The 15,487-nt window shown below is 60.5% G+C and overlaps 1 protein-coding gene across 1 annotated transcript; it reads left to right on the forward strand.

Annotated features, from left to right (window-relative positions):
• The first annotated feature begins 1,583 nt into the window (after positions 1 to 1,583).
• Positions 1,584 to 12,959, forward strand: LHFPL4 (LHFPL tetraspan subfamily member 4). The gene is made up of 4 exons (XM_074151678.1): positions 1,584 to 1,989; positions 11,702 to 11,938; positions 12,160 to 12,176; positions 12,909 to 12,959. The coding sequence occupies exons 1-4, from the start codon at positions 1,584 to 1,586 to the stop codon at positions 12,957 to 12,959; spliced, it is 711 nt and encodes a 236-aa protein (XP_074007779.1).
• Positions 12,960 to 15,487: the final 2,528 nt, after the last annotated feature.

The following is a 15,487-nucleotide window of genomic DNA, read 5'->3' on the forward strand; positions in this document are numbered from 1 at the left end:
GCTCCGCGCCCCTTCCGCCGCGCCCGTTGGCGTCATCGGGGTGCGCCGCACTTTGCTCCGGGGCCACCCAACCTCCCCGTGCTCCGGAGCCGCTGCGGCGGGAGGAGCGGGGCACGGCGCAAGGGCTGGGCACGGCGCGGCAGGCGTGGGGCGGGCTGTGCTCGCCAGTACCGGAGCCGGGGGTGGCCGCCACTTTGCATAAACCATGTACAGACCCGCAGGGAGACGGGGCAAAGGCTGGCGGGCCCGGCCGTGCGCTGCTCTTCGTGAAGCATCCCGACAGGGGTGCTAAGGGGCCCTTCTCGGGGCGTGACCGCCCGCACGACGCCAGTGGCGGTGGCTCGTGTGCCCGGGGTGGGAGTGGGACGGCGGCAGCGCCGTCGCGCAGGCACAGGACCAGCCGGTAGCGGGGGTGAGCGGACACCGCCGTTCCGGAGCAGCCAGCTCCTCCGCTCCTGCAGGGGAATCCAGAGGGTTTTTTTTTTTTTTTCCGCCTGCATGTTCCCGATTTGCAAATCGGCTGCGAACCTTGATGAGACTTGGAAGCGAATGAGGCCTCTGGAGTGTTTCACAAGAGCCGCGTTCAGCAATGGCCGCGGTTAACACGGTGCGCCTTAACGGCCTTCAGAAGGAAACCGGCCGGAGGCAGCACGGTCTCTGCTGGGGTTTTGGGGCCAGCGTGAAGGCCGCCGGGGCGGGGACAGCATGATTTTGCGGGGCACCTGCCAGCCTCAGACCAACAGCCCCCGACACCGACCTGACACACGCGTGTACATGCCGTCAGGGCACACGGGAGGTGCTGGATCGGGCCTTGCTGCTTCTAGTGCCCGCACACCCCACCCTGGCGGTAACCGACCTGCTCTGGCCCCAACCGAGCGGGCCGGGAAGGCCCACTGCCCCCCTGGGGGCCAACCCGCAGGTCTCCCCCGGGATTGCGGAGGGGCCGGGGCGGGGGGGGGGGGGCATAAACGCCCTCCTTGCGGGTCCGCCTCGGCCAAACGCGCTCACGCGTGTCCCCGCTGCCGTCAGCCGGGGCCGTGCCCAGGCGCTGCCCGTGTACCGGGGCGAGCCCGCCGACGATTCATCCCCACCTCCACAGCCCGCTCCGAACCGAGCCGGGGAAGCCCGAGGTGACCCGAACTGAGCCGAGGCGACCCGAACTGAGCCGAAGAGGCCCGAAGCGGGCCGAACGCTGCCGAGCGCGTTCCGAACCGCGCCGAGCCTCTCTCCGAGCCCGGCCGAGCTCCGTCGGGGCGGAGCCGAAGGCGGCTGTGCTGGGCTGGGCTCCGCAGTGGCGGAGGGGACAGGGGAGGGGACAAGGGAAGGTGAGGTTGGGGGGGGGGGCTGCGCGCGGCCGCACTCGCGCGCGGCGGGGGCGCGCGCGGGGCGCAGAGGCGGCAGCCAAGATGGCGGCGCGGGTGGCGCAGGGGCCGGCAGCCCGCGGGCGCGCCTAGGCCGCGGTGTGTCCCGTCCCCCCTCCCCTTCCCCTTCCAAAACCCGGGCGGGTTCCCCGCCGTCCCGGCCTCCCCCCGCCCCCCCCCCCTCCCCCCCGCCCCATCCCCCCGCCCGTCCCCTCCGGCAGGATGCTGCCCTCGCAGGAAGCCTCCAAGCTCTACCATGACAACTACGTGCGGAACTCGCGGGCCATCGGCGTGCTCTGGGCCATCTTCACCATCTGCTTCGCCATCATCAACGTGGTGGTCTTCATCCAGCCCTACTGGGTGGGCGACAGCGTCAACACGCCCAAGCCCGGTTACTTCGGGCTGTTCCACTACTGCGTGGGCAGCGGGCTGGCGGGCCGGGAGCTGTCGTGCCGCGGCTCCTTCACCGACTTCAGCACCATCCCCTCGGGCGCCTTCCAGGCGGCGGCCTTCTTCGTGCTGCTCTCCATGGTGCTGACGCTGGGCTGCATCACCTGCTTCGCCCTCTTCTTCTTCTGCAACACCGCCACCGTCTACAAGATCTGCGCCTGGATGCAGCTGCTGGCAGGTACCCACCGGAACCCCCCCCCCCCCAACTACCCCCACCCCCTCCCCCCACCCCCCACGGCGGGAATCGGCCCCCCACGGGCCTTCTCTAGGTGTTGGGGCGGGGGACGGGTGGTGGGGGGGGGGATGTGGGGTTGGCTGGGATGGCAGTGCCAAACGCGGGGCAGTGGGCGTGGGAGCCCCAGGCACTGGTAGCAGGGCCCCCGGCCACAGGGAACACCAGGGTTGCTCAAGGAAGTCTGAGTACAAGCACTGCGAGGCCATGGTTCCAGGAACCAGCCCCTGGGCTTTCTGAGGCACCCAGGCCAGGCACTAGCACTGACAGAGCACCAGAAACAGGCACCTGTTCTGGGTTCTGGCACCCAGGGCTCCCCAGGCACTGGTAGTAGGGCTCCTAGCTGCAGGAAACACCAGGATTGCTTAAGGAAGGCAGGCTGGGTACAAGCCATGTGGGGCCATAGTTCCAGGAACCAGCCCCTGGGCTTCCCGGGACACCCAGATTAGGCACTAGCATTGATAGAGTACCAGGAATGGGCACCAGCTCTGGGCACTGGCCCCCAGGGCTCACCAGGCACTGGTATCTGGACCCCTGGCCACAGGAAACACCAGGGTTGCTCAAGGAAGCTGGGCTGGGTATAAGTGCTGTGGATCCGTAGGACATTCCAGCCAGAAACCAGCCTCAGGACACCCCAGAGCTTCTTGGGACACCCAAGCCAGGCACTAGCACTGACAGAGCACCAGAAACAGGCACCAGCTCTGGGCACTGGCACCCTGGGGTCCCCAGGCAAGACCTGACCCCAGGGAACCACAGGGCTCCCTGGGACACAGTGAGAAAGCTGGATCAGGGACCCACCTCAGGAGACCCCAGAACAAGCACCAGCCCTGGGGCACCCTGTGACACTCTGGGCCAGAGACCAGCCTCAGGGCATGCCAGTGCACCCCAGTCAGGGGCCAGCTTTGGGACACCTTACAACAAGAACTGTCCCACAGAGTCAGGGACCATCCCAAAGGATGTCCTAGGACACCTGGGACCAGCCTCCTGGGGACCCAGACCCCCGCGGGCACCCCACATCAGGGATTAGTTCCCTTCAAGCCAGTGGGGGCTGAAGATCCCAGTCTCCCTGTCTACCCAGCCCCAAGGGCATCCCTGAGCAAGCCCAGCCTGCAGGGGATGCCCACTTTAGGGGAACCCCCAGCCCCTGAAGGGGCCTCATCACTGGCAGGAGCCTATGCATAGACCCCCCAGCCCTGTAAAAGGACCTGTGCACAGACAGAGCCTCCAGCTTCCCCTTGAAGAGATGTTGTGCCTGGGTTCCCTTCTTCCCTCCAGCATCATGAAAGGGCTGTGAGGAGAGACCTTCCCCAGCTCTCTGCATAAGGACATGCCGAGTACAGTGCTTCCACAGAGGGACACTGTACATTTACCTTGGTGTCTCCTCAGAAGTGACCACAGGCTCGAGCACAGTCATTTCGCCCAAAAGTGGCCCTGTTTATAAATCCTTCTTTGCTCCCTCCATAAATGAAATCCAACTGTAGGCGTACCCCAACACCCTCATAGATTCACTCCTCAAAGGGACACCATGCAACAAACCAGACTTTTCCCCAGAAGCGGACCTGATGTGTTTGTTGATAAGGATCCCAAGTAACCCCTTGTGTGCGGTCCTCCAAGCTGTCCTCACAGAGGGTCTGCTCTTTTGGGATAAAGACCCCACAAAGAGATGCTGAGCTTCCCCTGGTAGCAGGACCCTTCACTTCCTTCTTTCTCCAGTTTTACCATGTGGAAAGACATTGCGTTACTCCCCACTGCATAGAAAGTGTGAATAGGCCCAGAGCTTCCACCAGAAGGACCCAGAGCCCCCCATATTCCTAATAAAAGCATCCCAGGCTGCCCTCCCTGGAAGAAGCCCCCCCTCATGCTAAGGGCTTGCAGCTGGCCCAGCTCTCTTCCTTGCAGCTGGCTTGGGCTGGAAAGCCTGACCTCTCCTCACCCAGATCAGGACCACAGCCAGACCTGGCATTGCCTTGGCTTATCGGGAAATTCCTTCATCTTTAATTTTCCCTCTCCCGAAGATTTACCGGTTTAAGGCAAGCTCAGAGCCTAAATCCTACCGATTGTCAGCAGCTTAATCAAGTGGCTCGGAGCGCCCGGCCAGTGCTGCTGCTGCACAGGGAGCTGTGTGGCGGAGGGTACTGCACCAAAGGCATCCTCCAGCGCCCCGAGTCAGAGCTGGGGTGGCCAAGGCAGCACCCCGCGGCTGTCACCTCCAGGTATCCCTCACCCTGCCCTGGGACTTGTCCCTGCTCACACTTTGCACCTTGTGGCTACACTTGTATTGCTCACAACTGTGCTTGTGAGAACCCTTAGTGTGCAGCTGCTGAGACCACGGGCCGGCTCTTCTGGCCCCAGCTGGCCCCGGCTTGGCTCAGAGCTCTCCCAAAGCAATGCAGCTACACAGCCTTTCTGTGCTGAGGAAAGTCCGAGGCATCATTTGCAGAGACTGGCCGTCCACCCTGCTCTCAGATGGGGCAGCATGAGAGAGCTTCTGTCCTGCAGGAGTGGCTGGTGTTGCCATCAGGGAGAGCCAGGATGCAGAGGTGGTGGGGCGGTGTATCCCGGCAAGAGGGAGCCTCCTCTGGGGAGGCCAAGCAGGGCTGAACTTCCCTGGGCATGTCAGAGGCAGCTGCAGGTGGATGTGTTACCTTGTGCATAGAGAAGGAGCTGCCATGACCCATGAAGAGGACACCATGGGTCAAATCCCATGGGTAGGGCAGGGATGGGACCTGATGCAGGTTCCAACACAGCATGATGGCAAGATTTGGAGAGTCACCCACCTGGGAGGTCAGAGGGTTGTGCCAGAGCAGAGGGCTTGGAGGAGCAGAGAAGGCAAAGGTGTTCCTCCTGCCTGGGTAAGGTTTTAGCTGAAGGAGGACTTGCACCACTGGCAGAAGCAACAGCGAGGCCCAAAGTTTCATGGTCTCACTGGTGAAAACCAGGTAAACAGGGTGAAAGGCAGAGAAATTCGTCAGAGGTGCATCCTCCCTGTCTCTATGGGATGACTGGTGCAGAATATAGGGCTGCTGATCGAGGGCACAAAAGGGATCTTTAGAGAGGAGAAAAGTCAAGAGCAGAACAGTGGGGAGAAGGAGGATCGTGAATTCAGTATCTCTTTCAGAAAAAAAAAAAAGTTTAAATCATCAATGTCTAATTAGTGGACGACAATCAAGGAAGGGTTTAATTAGAGCTTCACAGAAAGCCCCAGCTCAAAAGCCACTGCCCCCCTAGGAGGAAACTGGATCTAATTAAGAGGAGAGACTCTGCTTTATTGCAAATAGAAACGTAGCCATCTGCCCTGTTCAAAATCCCAGTAACGCAAAACTGGAGATTTTGCTAAATCCTTCTGTTATAAAACCAGAAATGGTCCTTTAACATGAGCACGTCAACAACTGTATAACTGACAGCACCCTGGTGCCACCCCAGTCCTCAAAATTAGCAGAGAAGCTCCTTCAGAGAGTCCCATGGGATGATGCTTTTTTGAAGAGAAACGGGCTGCGTGGGTGATCCCTCTCATCCACCTTCCATGGAGGGCAGATACAGGAGCGAGATGAAGGCAGCTGGGCTGGGATGTCTCTGTTCCAGTGACCACGTAACATTCATCTGCTGGAGACCAGAGCACAGGAATACACCACCACCACCACCACGCACTGAGGAGGCTGCCCAGGAGCCTGAGCATTTCCTCCAATTCCCTAATTCTCTGCTGTAACGTAAGATGTGGTCAACCTGTGAGTTAAGTCTGAGCTTTGAACAAAGTTGGCCTGGGGTCCGGCACTAATGCTGGAGCGAGAGACCCCAGCTGCCTCTGTGTTGTACCATATCCATGTGCCTCCTGTGAGGACAGTCACTCTGAGCGGGTCTGGGGCTCTGTTTTTAGGGAGGCTTCAGGTAGACCCTTGGTTTTGTACTTAAAGTCTACTGAGGGTCAAAAGAGGCAGCCAGCTGAGCATGGTCCCTCTTGCATGGAACCACTAGTCCCACTCCTTGCAGTTCAAGTCCAGCAGTGGGTGTGGTGGGACCATTCTGTTCTCCTAGGCCAGGCATGAGCACACCACATGGGGTGCCTTTCCACCGGAGGCCATGTCATTGGCCACAGGGCTGGGCTTTGTCTTTATCAGTGGCACTTTGCAGTTAATTATGGTGAGTCCAGATGTGATATGTGATTGTCTCCGATGGAGAATGTGATAATACATATCCATCTCAGCTCTTTTCTCCTTTGGGAGACACCCTTCGGGGCTACACTCATCTCTCAGGTGGGCCCTTCCCACCCACCAGCGCGTGAACTGGGAGCAGAGGCAGAGCCTCGGTCAGTGGCTTCATCTTCTGCACACGAGCTGTGTTTGCCACCACCTGAGTGGAGACCCCTCACGTGGCGCAGCTGCATGGTACGGTTTTGGCATGTCCAAGGAGACCAGTGGTTAGGAAGACCGTTGCCAACTGCTGGGCTGAGGACAGCTGAGCTGTGTGGTGTGACAGTGTGGCTGCAGCCTTAAGGGAGAGCAGGCTCTGGCCCAAGCAAACACCACGGCCCAAAACCACTCCCTGGTGCCGGTGGTGATGCGGTGGCTCTGCTGAGCCACGTCACGATGGGCTCATCTTCCCAACTGGGACTTGCTGGAGAGCCAGCTCCTCTCGGAGAGAGTTTGAGGTTTCAAAAAGAATGTTTTCATGGATATAAAAGTCATTCGTTGAAATTCTTATTGAAAAAATGAGAGACAGACAGCACTGCTCCAAACTAGCTAGGCAGCGTAACTGGGACAGCTACTTCCTCTGCCCAAGGGAGAAATAATGCCAATATATGATCTTCCAGGTGATACGATCTTCCACCTGCCGACCTTGCAGCAGAAAGAAGACGTTGCTGCAAAAGAAACCTTTGTATTTGCTGAATTGCCAGCTTCTGGCCCCCAAAAAAGCTTTCACAGAGATTCCTCCTCTCCTTCCCCTGCCCCTGCCGTCGTGCGGTGGGGACGGGAGCAGCGATGTGGCACTGACCTCGTGTCTGTCCAACACCTTGTGCTGGGCAGCCGCCAGCCCCGAGCTTTGGAAGGCAGCGTAACCCTCCGGCAGCAGCTGTTAACGTGCCCACCGACCCGCAGGGAGGGGCTGAGCCCAGCATCACGGAGCCGCTCGTGTCCTGGAGCTTACATCCCTTAACTGTTGTTCCAGATAAAGTAACTGTCAGTTCTGATTCATACAAACTCGTAACTCTATTCTGAATCCTGCTGATTTTTTGGCTTGTAAACAGCCTATGGAGCAAAATGCCATAAGGGAGCTCCTGTCTGTGTAAATGGCCGGTGCTAGCCGTCCCGAGCATGCTGCCTTTAATTTTCATTTATTTTTGAAGGGTATCTATTTTTAGGAGGTGGGGGGGGGGGGGGGGGAGGTTTGTGTTTGTTACCTTTCCTTTCAGCGCTCAGCTCTCAGGAGGTTTCCTAGTGAGAAGCAGCCACTCCAGACCCCAAAGTCACAGCACTGTCCCCATTGCCCCAGAGGTTTGGGGCTGGTGTGCAGTGCCCAGGGGCACCGTGTGGGGGATCTCCAGCGGGCACCCCCATGTGCTGATGGCACAGCATTGCGGTGAGCTGCTGTGGGCACAGTGGAGGATACAGCACCTAGAGCTTCCTCCCCTTTGGCACAAGGTAGATTTGAGGGCCAGGGGGGTCACCAAAATCCTTCTGGCAGAGATGGGAGGTGGGAGTGATGTGCACAAGGGCAGGGGACAGCCAGCTAACTCAACCCGACGCAGGGAGAGGGGAGAGCTGCTGCCCATGGGACCAAATGCCTCGCTGTTCCCAAGTCCCTTTGAGACCCAGCAGTTGCTGGTTTTCCACCGACTTACCCCCAAATTTTCCAGTTTTCAGTCCCCAGTGCGTCCTGTGGCAGTGTGATGCTCTGTGTGTCCCTGGTCAGGGGGAAGCCACATCTTTAGGCTGTAGGGCATGTCCTTAGCGCCTTCCACTGATGGCAGGTGAGAGCAGTAAAAGCCAGTCTTCACCCAAACCTGCAGGCTAAACTAGACCGCAAAAGTGATTAAAAAAATCAGATTTGAATCCTGCAAGCACAACTGCACAGGACTGAGGCGGCGCTGGGAACCGTGGTACTCAGCAGACACACAGGTTACTCAGATTAGCTAAATGCACCTTCTACCAGGGGATGTCATCCTGCCAGGAGGAGCCTCCTCTTCTCTCTCTGCTAAAATCTCACTCTCGTGTTGCAGCCTGAGCCCTAACATTGAAGTCTCTTCAATTAATTTATTTTGCCAGGATTCAAAAGCCCTTGAGATGCCCATTTCATTTCTAGGGGACTCTGACAAGGGAGCACTGAGGAGTGGGAAGCTGTGAACCAGCTGCAAAACCAAGCGGAGAAATGCTTGGAGAAATGTTCCCCCAGGGCCAGAGTCCCAGCAGGGTCCCGTGGGCAGCCCTGCAAACCGCAGCCAGGTCATCCTTCCTCCAGGTACACCCTGCCCCGCTGATCATCGAAATGCCCAGTCTCGAATCTGTCTGTCCAACTGGGAAAACTCTGGAAGAGGGAGTAGGTGCCCAGGGCCTGGGGGAAGGATGGCAGCTGTGGGGTGTGACAAAGCAGCTGGATGTCCTCAGTGCCACTGGGGGCTGGCACCACACCCTCAGAAGAACAGGAATTAAAACCAAAATGGATGGGAGTTGGGTTATGTTTTTTTTTCCTATTCAATAGCGTCTCTTGTAGGAGTCATCACTTGGTGTTTTTCATGCGGTTGCAAGGCGTCGAAATACGCTGGTTTAAACAAAAAAACCCAGCATTTTCCTGCAGAGCTGCAAGGGGCCTCGGGGCGCTCGGAGGCAGGTGCTGGCAGAACGGTGCTGCGGGCAGAGGGACGGGCGGGCAGAGCCCTGTCCTCGCACCCCTTAGACCTGCCGCGGGGGGGGCTTGTTGAAAAGGGCAGCGCTAAGGCCTGTTGACCGGTCGGGGGTCCCCTCCTTGTTCCTCCTCTGCGTTTCAGTGTCGCTCCTTGCTGCAGGCACGGGAAGGTGTTTCCAGGACATCGGGCGGCCTGGGGACACGCAGGAAAGGGAATTGCTTGTGACAGAGCAGAGGACTCGGCTTGCCGCTGGGAACACGTAGGACAGATGGGGAGAGGAGAGCGCTGCGCTGCTCTTCGCTGGGAGAGGACCTGCCTTCGGTGGCATGGCCACTTCCCGGGGAGCTGCACAGCAGCGAGGGGCTCGTGGGAAGAGGCTGGTTGCCCTCGGGCAGAGGCGTTCGGGTACATGGGGTGACTGGGGAGCGCTCCTTTACCCTGGTAATAAATTTGTAGTTCAATTCTCTCTGGCAAACAGGGGCTGTGAGATCTCAGGCAGAGCTCCTTGAGCTGCTCCAGGGGCCAGGGCAGAGGCTCCCCTTGCCCCAGGGCCAGTGCAGAGTGGGCACACGGGGACAGGAGGCACCAGGGAAGGCAAACGCAGGTTAGAGCCAGCCCCAGTGGTCCTGGCAGTCGCCTTCACTGCCTGTCCCCCGTGGCTTTCTTGCGACAACCTGCTGCACCAGTGGCTTATGTGCTGTGTGTTTTTCCCGTACCTTTTTAAGCCGCACTCTGCTTTCACCTTAAACCCTGTCTCTCGTGTCCTCCATGAGTGCCGTAGCCCTCCAGCACCTCAATCCACTGCCTCTTGTGTCATTGCCCCATCCTGCCGTGTTTGGGACCTGCTGATGTCCTGGGGGACCCTCGCTCATGCAGCTGTGATGTTGGCAGAGCAGCGAGCTCTCGGTGAGCTCCTGCTTTCCCCGGGCAGACGGATCCACCCGGAGCCCAAATAAATGCTTGAAATGCAGAGGAAACACCGACGCTTGCAGAGCCCAGGGAAAAAACCAGGGTCTTTTCTGCCTGTGCAAAGGGTTGACCGAGGGCCGTGCACAAAAGCCAGGAGCCTGCCTGAGCCCCTGCTTGTGGAGGTAAAATTGGCACCTGATTTTTATATTTTTTTTAACTTAAATTTGCCTTCTCCTGCAGCCCTGTTCTCTTCTGGGCCAAGAGGGGCTGTCACTGAGGGCTGCTGGCCACCCAGGCAGTCGGGGTGCTCGCCTTGCCGCTCGCCGTGCTTTTCTCCGGCCTCGCTGTGCTCTTTTCTCCTCCTCACCCATTTCGGCAGAGCCGTTACAGCCTGTTTCCACGCTGGGTCGTGTCAGCCTGACCAGTGCTGAGGGGGCAAAACCACCCCCTCGCCGGGGATGGCCACAGAGCACCTTGGCTTTTTTCACAGCTGCACTGCACCGGGAACTCAGAGGGGTCCTAAAATCCTCTCGGCATCTCTGCTTTCCCGGGGAGAGCCACCACCATTGATCTGTTCCTCCCCCTCGCCTTTAGTTCAGGCAGCTGGCAGAGTTAAATGGCATCTAGCTTGGAGATGCCCAGGTTAACAGGCAGGCCAGGCTGCTGCTCGCCATTTACCACGCAGCGCCACAGCGTCAGTGCTGGTTATATGTTTCCTTCCACAAGGGATGGTTTGGGGTTGGTCTGGTCCCAGTGGACAGGGAGTTCCCCCAGAAACAGCCGTGCTTGGCTGGGTAGACCTGGTGACAACGTGCCGGAGATGCTGGCTGGCTGGCACCTCACGCGTGCCCCGTGCTCTGCAGCCATGCGGTGCCAGGCTGTGTATGGTCATAAGTCAGCTTGCAGAGCTCACCTCTGTCTGCAAAGATGCTTTTACCGAGCAAACGTGTCATGTGGAGGGAGGAGGCAGAGACCGGGCAGCAGCTGGCAGGTGGTACCATGTGCTGGTGTGTGGGCTGCCGAGGGCGACTCGCCCTGGCATCCCTGCCCTTTCCCGGGGAGAGCAGTCGGCACAGCTCATCAGGATGCAGGGACCGTGCCGAGTCCTGCTGCGATGCCCTGCACTCGCTTTTCTCCCTCTCCTGGGACTTCCCTTCCCTACCGAGTGCGGTTTAAAGCACACCTCAGCACCCCGTGGTTTGCTGTCCCTCCAGCAATAAGGGACCGGGAGGCACTTTGTCACTCATGTGGGCACAAGCCTCTTGGTTCTTTCCTAACCCAGGACAAAAATACTCACAGCACACCCCAGCTTCTCTACAACATCGTTGATATTTTTAGCCTTCCCAGCTGACAGGGGGTGAGGAGCTTTTGTACTGGCTGTAGTTGGAAAAAGCGTCGCCTCCTTACCTTGACAGTCACGGGCTTTGTCTCGGCGTTTCCCTTCCCATCCATCCTGGTGCTCCCTGATGTCTCCCTGCTCGGGCATGGAGCGTGCGGGATGGAGCCTGCTGGGAGCGGTGCTTGCAGGGCTGTGAGGTGGTCGGATGCGGGTGCTCCTGCTCCCGGGGGACGATGACCCTCTCGGCAGGCAGCATCCCTGCCCGCAGCGCACCAGTAGCTCCTCACACACAGGGAGCCTGGCGATGACGAGGAAAGCCTGGGGGAAACCACTGATCCTGTGGCTCAAAGAAACCAAGCCCCTGATGTCCCCACTTGTACATGGGCCACTTTTGGGGCAGCCGTGTGCAAACACTGTCCCCCGGGGCTGTGGTGTTTGTCACCTGCCGTGCTACCCGGCTGTCACGGGGGCAAGGCAGACACAGGCTGCGCTGGTGGACTGGGGGGGCTCAGCACCTGGCACTGCCACCCCTCGGTCCCCCCTGACACTTCTCCCTCCTCTCCCCCCCGCAGCGCTCTGCCTGGTGCTGGGCTGCATGATCTTTCCTGACGGCTGGGATGCAGAGACCATACGGGACATGTGCGGGGAGAAGACAGGGAAGTACTCCCTGGGCGACTGCTCCGTGCGCTGGGCTTACATCCTGGCCATCATCGGCATCCTCAACGCCCTCATCCTTTCCTTCCTGGCCTTCGTCCTCGGCAACCGGCAAAATGACCTGTTGCACGAGGAGCTCAAGACAGAGAGCAAAGGTGAGCCCCGTGCTGCCGGGGGGTCCCGGAGCCCCACACCATGGCCCTGGGGGGGGTCCCAGGTGGGAAAAGCCCATGGGGCTCAGCCCCTCCGGCAGCCTGCAGCTGGGCAAGGGTCCCATGGGCTTAACTGCCACCTGCACAGTGGGGCAGGCTGGGCAGGGTGGGAGTGGGATGCTGAGCCCTTGCCCTGCCTAACACACTCTCTTCTGTTTCCACAGATTTTGTCGGCACTGCGGTAAGTCCTGAGTGTCACTGTCCCCCAGCTCTGACTGTATGGCGTGTCAGGGTGTGACTGTGCTGGATGGCCCCTCATGGGATGGGATGGGATGGGGGGACCCTGGCTGTGCGGGGCAGTGGGGAAGGGAGGCGGCAGGGATGGGGAGCAGTAGGGATGGGGAGAGGCATGTGCATGGCACATGCTGGTGGCACGATGGCGCGATGAGGCCTGCCCAACACTATCCCCAACCCACTGTGCTCTCCCCGCAGAGGATATAAGGCCGAGCACCCGCAGCAGGACCCTCTTCCCGCGGCCGGCAGCCTGGGCGCTCCCTCCCCGTCCTGCCCTTCGTCTGCTGCCAGCGGCCACACAGCGTCCCGCGCCGCCCCCCGGGCCCCGCCGCCCGTGCTGGGGATGTGCCAGCCGCCCGCCGCATCCACGGTCACCTCCATGTCCACGCCGGCACCGCCATCCCACGCACCCCGCCAGCTCTGCACCCCCCACCGCCCGTGGGCTGCCGCCAGGGGAGGATGCCCCAAACCCGCTTCGTTTGAGAACAGCGTCCAACTGCGGTTTTGCTTCGAGGAAAAAACAGTCTCAGAGTTTTTAACAGATTTCTACATCCCCAGGACTCCTGACCCGCAGAATCCCACCTGAACGCGCCCCCAGTGACTCCCTGTGCCGGCTGCTCCGGGCCCTGGCCCCCTCCCCGCTCCCATTTTGTACAGCTCCGTGATCCTGTCTCCACAGCTGGGGGACCCAGCGGCCAGGACGGGGCCCAACCCCTACTTTTACGTGTAAATTCATATTCTCTAAACAGGGTAAAGTGACTCGAGCCCCCTCGCCCCCGCCCCGGGAGCCCGGCCCCAGGACGTGGTGTTTCCCGGCGCACGGCTGGGGACCGCAGGGGCCTCGCTGCCACCGGCCGCTGGGACACCCGACTCGCTGCCGCTGAATGTAAGCCCTGGTAAGTGGGAGCAGCTGAACATGCAAAATCCTCCCTGGGTGGGCACAGGAGGACCCCCCCGCCAGCCCCCTCCCCGAGCCAGCCGCAGGCTGTTGCCAAACGCCTTCCCTTCCCATCCCCATACGGTGCTTTATCTCCACTGGTGACGGCAAGGCTCTCCCTACCACATGGCATGGCTGGCGGGGGGGACAACCCAGGCACTCCTGTGCCCACCCCAGCGTCCTGGCCCTGTCCCCTGCCCGCACCTCGCCGGCACATGGCGATGGCCCCGGGGCAGCTCTGGGCGTCCGAGAAGCCTCTGAGCATGACCCAGCCTCAGTCACACACACACAGCACCCAAGAGCCGGCACCGACACCCCCGGCACGGGCGGCCGCAGCCCGGCTGCAGCTCTGCTGGCCAGACCGGTGTGTGTGGGCTTCCCCAGGTCCTGGCCGTGGAGGGGGGGGGGCTCAGGTCGCCGCAGCCCTTGCAATGCAATAAAGTCCTCAGCACTGGCCGCGTCTCAGTGCGAGTAGCCGGGGGCTGTTTGCAGGGGGCCCCAGGCACTGGGCAAAGCCTGGGAGCGGGGCTGAGCCGGGCGCAGGGAGCAGAGCGGGATGGTGGCCCCAGGATGGGCAGCCCTGGGCGGAGGAGCCGCTGCCCATCCGCAGGCACCCAGGCAGGGCCACGGCGCGTGGAGGGCGCTTGGGGGACGGCAATGAAGGGCTCTGCAGGAACCACCACCCAGCCCGGGGCTGGCGGGGAGCCGGTAAGTGGTGCCCTGAGGCCCTGCGGGGCGGCGGTGAGGGACAAGGGACCGAACCGAGCCGAAACACCCACCGGCAGCCAAAGTCACCTGGGATGGCACCGGTGCTCCTTCTTGCCAACGGCCGCTGCCAGTCACGAGCCCGGCGGTGCCACCGTCCCCTCCGGCAGCCCCCACATCCTCCCCGGAGCGGGGCCGGTAGGAGTCCCCTGCACCCCGCAGCGCCCAAGTCTTGCCAGCTTGTGAGCGCTGCTGCCGGCTGAATTGGGAAAACAAACGAAGAAAATCAGTGGAGAAAGGAATACAGTAGCTGTAATATATCTGTATTTTAGTACAAAGTTTGATACAGTGTTTCACAAAACCTTATTGAAAAATATAATTCAAACCAGACGAGCTCGGAGCCCTGTGGTGTGGTGTGGGGACTGGGATGGGCTTCTCTGGGCACGGCTAAAGATGAGATGGTTTGCAAGGAGGATGTGGAAGGACCCTGTGTGGGCACCGGCCATGGCACGGCTACATGGGGTGGGGAGCCCCCCTTGTGGGGCTGAGCCTTCATCCATGCAGGCTGGCACTGAGGGGGACACTGGCCAGTGCAAGTCCCCAGGGAAAGGGTCTGTCCCACTCCGTGACAAGGCAGGAGGTGGAGGGTGAGGGGGTCTCATCTGTCACTAGGAGCATTTCAACCCTCCCCTTCTGCCCCTCCACGGGTCCCCCCGCCCCAGGTTGTGGAGCCACGGTGCACCACGGGCGGTCTGTCGGCTCATGGGCTGACACAGCCCGGTAGGAGCCTCCTGAAATTCAGCAAATTCCTGTGTCTTGATGGAAAAACAACTCACGTGGCTTATCAGTCCAACGGCACGCTCTGGTAGAGGAGCAGGAACAGCGTTCCAGGCTGTGCGAGTGCTGGGGCAGCCTGGGGACCTCTCGGCCATCTGGAGAGCTTTGGCCAGCTCTGGTCTCCCCAGTACGGGACACACTCACAGCCCAGGCAAGCCCCGTGCAGGCACACGGCAGGGAGAGGCCGAGGGATGGGCTCCAGGAGAGATGGGGAGAATTTGTTGGTGCCCACAGCTGCTCTGAGGGAAGGCACAGAGATGGAGCCAGATTCTTCTGGGGGATGCACAGAGACAGGATGAGCCACCACACAGTCCCACGAGGTGTCAGGGGGAACGTTTTCATGCCAAGGGTGGTCAAACACCGAAGGTGTTGGGGCACCTCAGACATACCAGCTTTGAGGATCAGCTCTTGGAGGCACGCCTGGCGGGCCCCACCGCAAGCTCAGCCCGTCTCAGGCTGAGGATGAAGGTCTCAGGAAAAGGCAAAGCAGGATGAAAACTAAAAGCCCTGGGCATCAGCGCACCAGAAACCAGGTTTTGCAGCGGGTGCAGTAGCACAAGGGACACCCTCCACCCCATCTCCCCCTAGATGAGCCTGAGCGAGAAGAGCAGCAGCGCAGCCACAGTCTCACCCCCAGCCAGGAAGCTGAGGGAATTTCCCTTTCCTCAGGAACTGTGGCTCCCGGAGCAGCCCCTGGCTTCACCTAAAATGCTGGCAAAAGGGAGGTCCATGGGGCTGCTCCCACAAGGTTCCACTTGCCCTGCAGGAACAGGGAAGAG

This window comes from Numenius arquata, chromosome 8, assembly GCF_964106895.1.
Source record: "Numenius arquata chromosome 8, bNumArq3.hap1.1, whole genome shotgun sequence".
Lineage (NCBI taxonomy): Eukaryota > Metazoa > Chordata > Aves > Charadriiformes > Scolopacidae > Numenius > Numenius arquata.